This window comes from Atractosteus spatula, chromosome 4, assembly GCF_055471065.1.
Source record: "Atractosteus spatula isolate fAtrSpa1 chromosome 4, fAtrSpa1.hap1, whole genome shotgun sequence".
Classification (NCBI taxonomy): domain Eukaryota; kingdom Metazoa; phylum Chordata; class Actinopteri; order Semionotiformes; family Lepisosteidae; genus Atractosteus; species Atractosteus spatula.
The window spans coordinates 1,391,915-1,405,159 of NC_142709.1; the positions used below are offsets into that span (position 1 = coordinate 1,391,915).

Sequence of the window (13,245 nt, forward strand, 5' to 3'; positions counted from 1 at the left end):
CTGAACTGTCTCCACATGTGTTCCATTTTGTCACATTTTATCATGCTGAGCAGTGAATGGATTTTCTGAGTTTGTCAGGTACCATCCAAATATAATCCTGAGATACTGTAGCCTTTGTTTTTGAATGGCAGTATTGCCTTAAGATGTAAGATTACCGTTTTTTTTTCCTGCTTAACTGTTTTTTTTGTTCTTTACAGTGATGCTATATCTTGAGATATCTGCAGATTGAGCACGTCTACTTTGCAGAACCGTACCTTCGCTTGCTGTTGGAAATGTCTGCCTCAGGTAGAAAAGAGTTTGATGTGAAACACATCTTGAGGCTGCGATGGAAACTTTTCAGTCACCCATCTCAGAGCTCCGCGGGAAGCTGTCTTCCTCAGGACAGCTTCGAGCACTGGGGCCCCAGTCAGCCTCGAATAAAGAGTCACAGCCACGAGAGGAGTGCTTTAAAGAAGAAAGTCAGTGGTGTGAATGGCTCTCTATTTCCATCGCCCAGCAATGGCAGGCATGGAAACCACAGCTGCCAGCAACAGAGAACTGTTTTCTACGTGGAGGCTGTTGGTGAGATGCCTGGAGTGGAGTTCACCGGGGAGGTCCAGCCCTATGGTCATGAAGTCAAGGAAGAAGAAAGCGATTCCGACAGCAGTAATGTGACAGGAGTGGGGTGTGGGAACAGGTAAGGACTTTTTAAAATAGATTGTTAAAATATGTTAAAGTTTATTCTGCAGAAGAAGAAATCAAAATGCATATTATTTGAATAAGTTTTTCATTTCACTTCCTGGTTATTTGGAGATATTATAATTATTTCCTATTATTTGGAGATAAATAGGTATTAGTGAGGTAGTTTCATTTGTTGGGAGATATAATCTTGATGTACTGTATAGTTTTAGAGAGCAAAGTACTTTAACTTTTTAATTTAAATCTTCCACTGGGCGTTTCGTTACTCAAGCAACCTGTATTATACCATCTGTTGTGTTTGGTGAAGATTTACAGCACACACTGCAGCAAAACAATGACTCTCTTGAAATATTAATAGGGTGAAGGAGCACAGATCATTTAAGAAATACAGTATACAGCTTGAAGATTCCTGTACAGCAGTCTCCACCAGGCAGGTTACATTGCAATCAGCTGTAGTAATACAAGGGTCAACTGTAGTTTACTGTAACTTGGAATTTGCAGAATTGTCATTGGTAGTGTGTACTGTATGTGTGAACTGTAATTATATTGTATATATAGTATAGTTTTACACACAACTGCAAGATGATCCAGTTATGATTTCTATTTTTCAGAATCATAGCTGTTACATCTGTTATGTATAAATAAATATGAGCATGAAAGCATAGATACAACATGAAATGTATCACTCTGTCCTTTACATGGACCTGTTTTGAAACTTACATTCAAGAGACCTACTTCAATATAATTAAATAAATAGAGGGGTGAAAAAGAAACAGCTGATGTTCAGTTTAACAGATACTAATAGTTTTACTTTTGCATTCTGTTGCTATCTGAGCAAAAGGATTACATGTAGGTTCATTAAACATGACAGAAAGCTTATACTTTAAGGCTTTTCAACTTGCACATATAAAAAATGAACTGAAGTAAAATGACAAACAATGTGATAACATGTACTTAATACAGAAGGAATGTCCTTAAAAACAGTGTGCTTTAATGGATTAATTTTAAATGTTTACAGAACACATTAAGCAATACTTAAGGAAAAGGTAAGTAAAATGGAAAAAGTGCCAATTCTTACATGAAAAATAAGCACTGAAAATAAGACAGTAAATTAGGGGTGCAATTCACATTGATTGTATGTACAGGTATGGTGTTAATTTTCTAGATGTTCAGAAAAATGGTGTATTTTCAATCACTCTGAAGCAAAACAGCTTAAGAAAGTAAATTTATAGAATCTGATCACCCATGCTCTGGTAGTTTCTAATCTTTTATTTTATCTCAGTAATAAAATTATATTTATAATTCCCTCTAAAGTTAATGCCTTATGCTTCAAACTGCACTGTATCCATGTCCTTGTGTTTACTGAATACCCCTAAGAAATCAAACACAATTTTAGCACAGCTGTCCTGGCATCCAAATATAAATGCAACATACTGTAGGTAAAAACAGCAATCTCTGCTGTTAAAGTCTGATATTTACAACACAATTATATTTAAGACAGATGAAGGTAGCCTGAATCATAGGATGCCCTTGAATACTTAACAGTATGTGCTGTGTTCTATGAAAAATGACTACTCAAAGCAGCAGCTTTTCAGTCTAATAAAACTGATTGAATAAGTAAGGATCAGTTTTACTCTGCTGACTTTATTTACAAGACAAACAGCCCGAAAAATGTGCCGCCTCATAAAAGACCAGATGACATGCCCTAGATTACCAAAAATGTGTATAAACATACTGCATACAGTAAACATACTGCATACAGTATACTTAGATAAAGGTCTGAACATTTAACCAATGTTTTGGTGTTGACTTCCAGCAAGAAAAAAATACTGGATTTAATCATTGTAAAGCATCTTATTAACTTATTTCTATAAATTAATAAGATATTAGCTATTAACTCATAGTATTCAGTTAATGTTCTTTATTGTAATGATTAAACATGACAGCAGATCACAAGAAGAGGAAAATATTCATGTTTTTAAATATATTAAGTCATTTATTGCATGCACAGAAGTATAATTTTACACATATGTAAAATATAGTTATTGATGATAAAATATATCCTGTGTAACATTTTGTTGCAGTTCCAGAATCACAAGCAATGAATATTGAGAAATCTCACAAGTCTCTCATGTAATCCATGATAGTAATTTATGCACTGGCTGTAGTTTATAAAACTGTATATTCGAAGACTGCTGTGCTATTGACAACAAAAGTTACTTAAGCCAAGGTAACATGTGCCAGTTCAAAGATTTTTATTTTTCAGCTACATAAAAATGAATACTCAAGCTATGCAACTGAATAATATACACATATGAGCACGAACAGAAATTGAGAATAAAGCTTACAGTATACTGTACAGTATATGTGTTTACTGTCAAAGATATACTTGACATTAAAAAAAAACATTTAAATTTAAAGAAAAATGTTATATTATCTGCATTATCTATTTATGTTTCCTCCCATGAATATCCCATTTTAAGTGTCTTTTTTGATTTCCTGTCCTTCTACTTTAAATATTTGTTGTGCTAGTCCAATGGAAGAGGGGTGATATATTTTTTATAGAAAATAAAAAAGGAGATGTAAAGTCACAGGTTCAATTTAATATCATGATCTAGTTTTAGAGGATACAGCACACAGTCTGGTATGTGATATACAGTAACATTGTGGTAGACTTGTATTTTTAATGTATGTTTAATGAATTTAATCAAAACTGTGTTTGTTAAATAGTTCATAAACCACCTTATCTTCCTATCTTCCATATTTTTACCTTCTACATTTCAAACAAAATATAGTGAAATTTGTTCACCTTAAACCAGTCACTGCAGAGTGGGTAGTAACATTTCTTGGCCAGTTTTGAAACCTTAACCCCTTTATCAGGTTACAGCTACAGCAATTTAGTTTAAACAATTACATTTCATTCTTCATTCACTGTACATGTATTCCAAAGATAATGTGTAATTATACTATGAATATGCGGGCTATAGTGCAAATTGTGTGTTTATGTACTTCTGATCAGGCACTATACTGTACATACTGTACACATATAATAACAGGAAAGATATTGTTAGTTTTGTCATTTGCTTCTTCTTTTCTGATTTTTAGTGTTTCAGTTTGAGTTTAATGCACCCTAGTCATAGTCTGCAGAGTTGTTTCTTAAGGGGAAAAAAGAAAAAAAGCCTTCTGAGTTGGCTCTTTTAGTGGCTCATTCACAGAATGTTCTAACCTTTGTGTGTGTTCAGCTACGTCTTTTGCTTTAAGATGCTTTATATCATAATGTGCAAATATGGCATTTCATCCTTTCTTGTTTTGTTTTTTTGCTTTTGTCCCAACATTGTTCCTCAGAGTGATGATTTGCTGTTCTGTTATAAGATGTTTTGCATCATAAACACATACTGTATCTACTGTATGTCTACATAAATGAAATGAGAAATTTAATAGAAGTACTGATTTCCCTTTATGTACATTGTAAAAAATAAAGGTGGGATGAATACAAAATGGTGTAAGCTACAATGCAGTACAGTATGTACGGTATAGTGCCACTAAGGTCCAGCCAATACCGATTGCTTCTCAATGGTCAGTTTACTGTTTCTTAAGCAAGGCCACCAAAGCTGTAACACAAACACTTTAAACACATTAATGTTAGTGTAAGTCCAAAGCTCTTGAAACATGTTTTAGTTCAGTTTCTTAGTGACATGTACTGTATAATACATTTGTTAATCTAGAAAGTCTGCTTCTGTGGTTGTAACATAAACATGAAAAATCTCCATGTCTTAACTACAAGTGGGTCTCTGCTCCATGGTCACCTTTTACTATGATTCCTTTCTCAGAAAACAAAAATGTGTATCAGGAAGGATTCACATTAAGCAAACATCATTTAAAAAACAACACCAATCACTGGGGTTGTCATATACTTACAGTACATCTTTAATAGAAAATCAGAGAGTCAAACAAACAGTAAATAGTAAAGCTGCTTAGTATGTCAACAATTAAATAATAAAACAAAACATCCTGTCTTATAATTAACAATCTAATAAGAATGCCAAAGGGTGTTGTTGGCATTTATCCCAATATGTCCTCACAAAGTCAGCAGATATAAAGAACAGGATACCCCTTAAGCTGCAATATAATAACAAAAGGATGTAACTAGTAGAAATTAGATTACATATTAGATTACTAATGTTTAATGAATAATAATGTTTCTTTTTATCAGAACGTTTTTCCTTATTTGATTTGTGTTTGATTTGAGCTATTACATTCATGTCCTAACAGCAATAAAAGTGATGTTGGTGTTTTTTTATCTGCGTGGTAATAATAATAATAATAATAATAATTGCTTACACTTCTGGACACTCCACTCTAAGCGCTTTACAGGTAATGGGGATCCCCTCCACCACCACCAGTGTGCAGCCCCACCTGGATGATGCGACGGCAGCCATAGTGCGCCAGAACGCTCACCACACATCAGCTCTCACTGGGGAGGAGAGCAGAGTGATAAAGCCAATACAGAGATGGGGATTATTAGGAGGCCATGATTGGTAAGGGCCAATGGGAAATTTGGCCAGGACGCCGGGGTTACACCCCTATTCTTTTCGAGAAACGCCCTGGGATTTTGATCTGTGGTATTCATACAAATTTCTATTCCATGATGAACATGAAAGGTCTTAATGTTTCATGAGGTTTCACACATGAAATCAGTTATTTAAAAGCAAACTTTAACACATATACTCAGAGAATTCTGTTCTACCAATTTTCTAATGAAATGGTTCCCAGGCCTGGCCTTGAAAAACTACTGTTTTATGTTCAGCTGTCAGTCCGTTTGAGGTCAATTAAGAAATTCAGAGACCAGCCAAAATGAAAACATGCTTATCCTTCAGGACAAGGGTTGGATCCCAATGATTCCACACTTGACTGTACCTCTAGACCTTAAAGAATGCTGTCTTTACAAAGCACTGTGGTCTACCAGCCCTAGCTGATGAGCAAAGCACGCAGTCCACAGACTATACTGTACCTAAATTGTCCTCTAGGGTGCTAGTGAACAGAGCAGAAGTGCCCGATCTGTTTCCTAGAGACCCAATGCATTACAATCAAGATATTCAATGGTAGTTTATTAAGCTAAGGGGCATCCATTACTGTATAATGTCCTTTACATTTCAGAGGCAGGTAGCTGGAGGCAACTGAGGGAAGTTATGAGCTCACCTATACTGTGTAAAATTCTAGACTGGTTGTTGTGAAATGGGGTTTCTAACAAAAGTTCAGGAGGAAGTTTAGATCCTAATCTCACACATTCTGTTCACCTATGTTTAAGTCTCCTACCCAGGACTTCCCTCTGTGTATCTCTCTCTCTATGCATCCCCCCTGCCTCCCCACCTACACTCTCGCAGCAGCTCCCCAGCTCAGTCCTCGCTATGGAGAGGGGGGTTTGGGGAGCCTGTCCTCACAGCTAGACTGCATTCCCTCAGCTAGGCGAGTCACGCCAAATCTCCTCTACACCTTTCATCCCTCTGTCCTTTTCATTAGGAGGTAATTGTGCTGCTGAAATGAGCTAAACGATTGACTAGAAAGTCATATTGTAAATTGCAAATACAAATGTATAAATATAAGATGTTGTAAAGGAACAAGTAATAGGTTTATTCCATGTTGAAAAAAAAAGAAGAAAGAGAACAACGTTTCGGCCGTGGAGCCTTCTTCACCTCTTTCTTCTTTTTTTCTCAGCATGGAATAAACCTAGTACTTGTTCCTTTGCAGCCTATGCATGCTGACGCAGCTACACACCTGAACTAATATAAGATGTTGTTTATTTAAAACAACAAAAACAACAACAAAAACTGTGCTTTTTATTAAGATAATATATATCAGTTTTCATTGACTTTACACACAAGACTGTATAATCTAGGTGTCCTAAAGAAAATAATAAAAATATTTACCTTTTTTTCAAGATAAGAACGTACTGTATATATTTTTAACTGAGCTCTGTTACTCAAATATTTTAAGAACATAAACCTTGCTAACAAGAGGAGCCCATTTATCTCATCTTCATATAGCTCATTTGGTTGTTAGTAGCTAATTTATCCAATGATCTCATCTAAATGCTACTGAAAGACGCCAGGGTATCAGCTTTGATAGCATGGCTGGGTGCCTTAAGTAGTTTTCTTTATAGAATACTACAAAGATTGTCATTTTTTTTTCAGAAAACAATTTCACAGTTGCTGGCATTATTGTATTGAATTTATACCTTTATCTGCACCCTTCAGATCAATGAAATAAATCAATCCTATGACAGTGACATTGCTTCAGGACTCCAATTTACCCTTATCTGGATTCCAACAATCCTGCAAAGAGTGTAAAAGGTTAATTGTGCAAATATACAGTGAAACATACAGCAAAAACAATTTTAAAAAATGTCAAAAATTTAAATAGTTTAATCCCTCTAACACCTTCAGTTATCTTGTAAAATTACTTTAGTTCAGTAATTAAGAAAGAAAAAAACAGCAAGTTAAAGAATTTCCTCACTAAGGAAAAGCTGAGTCTTAACAATACAATATCAGATTCTGAAATTATTGAGTGTCTGTTTTAAGTTGCTCAGGTCCAGAGAAAGGAAGATGTCATTTGAGAGCATATACTGTAGAAGGAATTCTGGTAGTATGACTTGACTTAAAGCCAAGTCTTTTCCTGCTAGAAAAATAACTACTAAATACTAAAGTGTTAAACTTCACTGAGGATTGGTGAGTTCAGAAATAGCCAAGGTGTCTACCATGTACTGTATGCCTATATATCAGGCTTGCAAATTATACCTTTCAGCAGAACACTGAGTACACTTTCCATTTTTATATGCTGTACATACGTGGTTATATCTGAAATACATAATCAATTCACCATAGCAAAACCATAAAGGATTTCAAGGTTATAGTTAATTTTGACAGATGTATAGTCTAAACTAGTGATATGCATTGTCATGAGATGTAATTCATTTTAAACAAAACCTTCACAGCATGATAGCTGTCGCTTTTCATGAGATGCTCCTTCCAAATCTATTTGACAAGCAGACTGACAGGTTTACTGCCACTCAAGTGCCCTTTGATGCCCTTTGTTAATAAAAGCAGGACTCTTAGGACTTTATCTAGGGTGTAGATAATAAAACAGGACCTTTACAGAAACAAAAGGAAATATAAAGCCGCATTCGTCCAAGAGTGGCATTAGATTTATGCTTTAATTCAGCTTCACCAAGCTTAAAATGACTGACATATAATGGAATATGTTTTCATTTGCTCCTGTGACATTTAGTGAACCTTACAATGACTGCTGTTTACTACAGTACAAAGAAACAGCCGTACTGGCTTACTAAATAATTAATGTAGGTTATTCTTTTTCAGTGTTTGGAATAGTCTTAAGCTAAACTACTGAAAATTACTTGTTCAAATGTCTATAACCTTTCTAAGCTAAAAACTGACTTATTTTGCACCTCTGTGTACTTTATGTCGAGTACTTTGGGTTTAATCTAAAAACAATTACAACTTGTCCAATTCTTGCTGAGAAACAACTTAGCCATAATTATGTCTCTTTTATGGAAAGATTCTGATGTGATTTTGCAGAAACTGCCCTTTAAAAACTGTTTAACCTATAAATAAATACAAATAAACCATTGTTGCTTCTTATTTTTAGATCAGATATTGCAAAATACTCCAAATGCTTTCAGTCTTTCCATTAGTGTGATCTACTAGAGATGACATTTAGCTCTTACTGCTGTTGCATATTGGTATACAGTAGGTGAGAACTGCTGTTGTCCAGGAGCTGCAGATCTCTTAGATATCTACTGTACACCTGTGCTGAGACTGATTCTACCACCAGATCACCACTAAGAAGTTTAAAAGCTTTTGATTTACAGTACAGTATGAGTTGAATACTTTGGTTCAGCCCCACACAGTTTGATTTTTGTGAATTGCTTAATCTTCTGTATGAATTAAAGATAATGTTGTAACACTGAAAGACATTTTCTAATTGGCTTAAAGATTTGTAAAACAAAAAACATGGAATGCTTACTGTATTGGAAGACCAAGTTTTGAGTTTTGCTGACTGCATTGTTTAGAGTTAGTGTTTCTCCTTTTCAATGTTTATTTTTGTCACTTCACTTCTCTATAAAACTGCTTTGGGTTCATTCCATTCCCCAAACAAAAACACCAAAAGTCTGCTAATTGAGAAACAAGGCAAGTCGGATTTCACTTAACATCTCTGCCCCTGAGTGTTTTACCTCATCAATCTTTCAAACACTGTTTACAGGTGACCTTGAGGTTTAGTTCTGCAGGTTACTAACTAATAGATTTTGTTGCAGATTTATTTTTGCTAGTTTTTGAAAGAGACATCCATCCTTATATCTGACAACAGAACAAAGATGTGTGCAGCATACAATAATAGCATCTATAATGAATAATTATGTTTAATAATGATAAAAAACATTGTATGATCTGAAGGCAATGAATAAGCTTGCCAAATTGTTATCTAATAAAGATACAATGACTGCTAATTGTATTTTAAAAGGAGGTATTCAATTGTAAAATAAACAACAAATGCAGCACTGTGGAAGGAGTGTGCATAGTTCTCTACTGTAGGCAGTCTATATGTTAAATTAATTGTTTATATGTTTGATGTTGAGGAGCATTTGAACAAAAAGCTTATGACAGTGGGTGAGGATGACATTAAGTCAATTAAGTCAGAAAACCAGTATTGCTTGGCAGTCAATACTCGGTATGAAAAACTGTAATATATGTTCTTGAAGTGATGCAAACCATGATGAATCTTACAATATAAGTATGGTAGGGAGAGGCTTGGGTTAAACTAGATTATGTAAAGGGGCTTTGTATGAAATGGGTGATTTTTTTCTAAACAACCCCTGAAAAAAGACACTACGTAAAAACTATGCTAGAAGTTACACTGTCAGAAGCTGTCTAGATCATCTTGTCTAGTTAAGATGTTTCACATCACTGATTATTAAATCATATTTTCAAATGACAGTGCTACCGGCAAGGACACACTTAACCATAAATTATCAGGTTGTGAAATGTGTTTTTGTTATTGTTATTTTTTAAAGGAGGGCTTCAGTCTGAATCATTTTTCAGTGTAACACATTGACATACTGTATTATTACCAGTTCAATTATAATAGACAAATACCCTGAACAGTATTTTTAGAAACATCCTTTTCACTTATGATATTGTTTCCCATTATTGTTGAAACAAAATCCAATTGAGTTGTGTGTTTTTGTAGGTATTGACATAATAACGTCATTGACAAGGTTAATAAGACAACAAGGCCTATCTTATTTAAAACAAGTTACCCTGGTTGGAGAAAAAATAGCACTGTAACTCCATTTGTGTGCTTTGGTATTGTGCAAATATGAACTGCTAACTGTGATGCATTTTGTATGTGCAAAGAGCACGGCACGGTCTGAATTTCATCTCTAAGTCATGAGAATAATGTATAAGAATAGCGTATAATAACGTTGTTCTAAGTACAATAACAACGTGTAATGTCATGGAAACAAGTATGGATGTAGTTTTTAATACCTTTGGTAATGACATGGTGGACATTTAAGACTTCAACAGGGCCATAACATGGGTAACCAGGCAGTCTCTTCACAAGAGAATGTAGTAATTAAATCATTTATTCCTTAATCAAGTCATGATTAAGGAAAACGGATATTGTAGTGGCAAATGATCTCAGCATTTCCTTGAGCACTGTGCACAAACGTTGTCAGTAAGCGTACTGCAAAGTCTTCACCCTCTGGGTACTGGTTCCAAAGTAACTCTCAGATGCTCACAGATACACATAGCCAAGGCTGCTGTATTTCACACATTAATGCCAAATCATATACTGCCGGCAGCATCCGTTTCTTGAAATACCCCACTCACAGCCCTTAGATGACTTTCTAGAAGAAGATGAGTAAGTGATGGCAAAGCACAGGAGCTCTAAACAGATATTTTTCATGTGCCAAATTTCAATACATTGGTGTTGCAGAGGGACACGTGCCTAAAATGGTTTTGGGACTTTGTGGGAAAATTACGTGCAGCATAGCTTTTTTAGTTGTACTTGTAGCTACTATATGTACAAATAAACACACTGTCTTACCTTAGTTATAGAAAAGCCCTCATAGTCAAAAGGAGATCCACCCACATAACTAACATAATGTTTTCATTAAGGAGTAGAAGAAGTTTTAGATGTAGAATTTCAGGAATACATAGAGTATTTTTTCAGAAAAACAATTGCTTGTCCTTAGTATACCTAATATATTTTATATTCAGGTTTTAGTTTAGGAATGGACAGCTCCAATCTTGGAGAAGCACAGTCCAGCAGGTCTTTATACATTTTTAAGGTCACATTTAAAAGATTAATTTGCAGAATTGGAAGACATAGGAACTTTTGCACTATTTAGTATGTTAAATACTGTGTGTCAAGGCCGGTTGTGTTAGAGAACTACAAGGTGTAGGCATTTGAATTCCTAACAGTCTCTAAACTACTTCATTGAACAAACTGAGGAAAGATGATGATAAGAAATTGAATGAAGATTAGGAGTGGATCCAAAAGTTTCAAACTATTCACAAAGTCAGCTCAGTGAATTTCTTCAGTAATAACAGTGAAAAATAAACACAAACAAGGACACAAGTGGAAACTAACACTTACACAAAAGGCACTTTTGTAGGCAAGGTTTTGTGGGAGTGTGGAATAGGCTACTCAGCCACTCCTGGCCTCTTTCAAAACGTGGTTGGATGAGACCTTGATCAACTGGCTAATAATTAGCAAATTAGCTAGTTATGTTGAATTCCCTCCTCTTGTCTGAAACCTTATGTTCTTAATCTCCCACTTAGTTCAAAACTAAATTTTTAGAAATTTTAGAAATTCACATTTCAAGATTGACTCATAAATCCTTCTGGATCGTGATTCTCCAAAACCAGGTTCACCACTTAAATAGTTTATTTTTCAATAAACACTACTTAGTTGCAAAACAAAATAATATTGACTAAAGATTGTATCTATCTAAGCTTTAAATAAAGCAGATGTTTAACTATTATAATTTGTATGCAAATGAAAACAATTTTAACTATGTAGTCCATTGCATGTCTGGCATTTTAAAACACATCAGGGGTTTCAGTTATGAGGGAAATATAAAGCACTGAAGCAGGTTGTAGCAATTACAGAGTAAACTATGTAATTAGATATAATTACACAATAACTGAATTATCCGACCCATTATAGAAACACATGAAGCAGCATAGCTATAGTTTTGGTTAACTTATCTTGCATTATATTGTCTTACATTTTTTATGTCAGTACTGGAATTCGGAACATACATGCGTCAAATAAATTATCTGCTAAATTTCTAACATCTTACAAGTGGGTGAAATACTAATCAGCTGTGATTCTGTAACCCCTCTTTGGTATAAAACAGATTACCTATTGTACATTTGCAACTTCTAGCTGTGAATACAAATGCATTTTCCAAGTAACAATTTAACAAAATTGGGTTGAGAGGATATCCAAGTAATTAAAGAATGTAATGAATGGATATTATTAAAATAGGCTATTACTTCCACAACTGTGCTTCACAAAATTGCCTGGTTCTTCATCATCTAAGGTTGATATTAATAAAATTAATTAAACTGTGCAGTAGATTGCATAATTAAATACATTTTTTGTGAAAAGAGACTACATTCTATAGGGCTTTAATAATTCAAAAGATATTGCACAGGAATAATATTTCTTAACTTGGCAACTGTGAACTGTATAACAGGGTTTTCAGATACATGTCAAATAACAATGTAACAGTAAACAGTAACATTAAACCAGTTAATAATAAATATATTCATAATTTAAAATGTATATATTTATTTTCAGAACTAAGATTAAATAAAATTAGAAACTGATTTTGTTTCATTTAACAAGCTTGCTCTTCAATTCAATTGTAGAAAAAAAACCCTAACAGACATTCCTCATACAGGCATTGATCTTGGGTGTCATTGTAGTTGCATGTGTGATTTGTACAGTATATATTCTGTGTGAGTAATTTTCAGAATAAAGGTAAATCTTTTTTAAAGTTCAGCCCTTAAACCTCACTACTGTTGCAGATATCTGATGATTTCCTTAAGCACATGTCGATACACTACAAGGGATTTTATCAAAACACATGTCTTTTCTACTGTGGTATGGTAGTGTTCCATCCATCCATTGTCTATCTGTTTAATACACTACAGGGCTGTGGGGGAGTCAGAGCCTATCCTGGTAAACAGCAGGTACAAGGCAGGGTACACCCTGGACAGGACACCAGTCTATCATAGGGCACACACACACAGACACACACCCTGGACAGGACACCAGTCCATCACAGGGCACACATAGATACACACACTCACACACCCTGGACAGGACACCAGTCCATCATAGGGCACACACACACTGACACACACCCTGGACAGGACACCAGTCCATCATAGGGCACACACAGACACAGGCACACTTACACCAGTGCCAGTTTTCCCAGAAGACACTTAAGCTTCCAGCATGTCTTTGGACTGTGGG

At 34.9% G+C, this 13,245-nt stretch overlaps 1 protein-coding gene across 1 annotated transcript in view; it reads left to right on the forward strand.

The window, feature by feature from the left end:
• The first annotated feature begins 272 nt into the window (after positions 1-272).
• The window catches only part of LOC148835582 (kelch-like protein 1), a 50,620-nt gene continuing 37,647 nt past the window's right edge, over positions 273-13,245 (forward strand). Inside the window, exon 1 of the mRNA XM_088913122.1 lies at positions 273-676. Within this exon, the coding sequence (XP_088769248.1) occupies positions 273-676 (404 nt within the window). The remainder of the gene's footprint in view (positions 677-13,245) is intronic.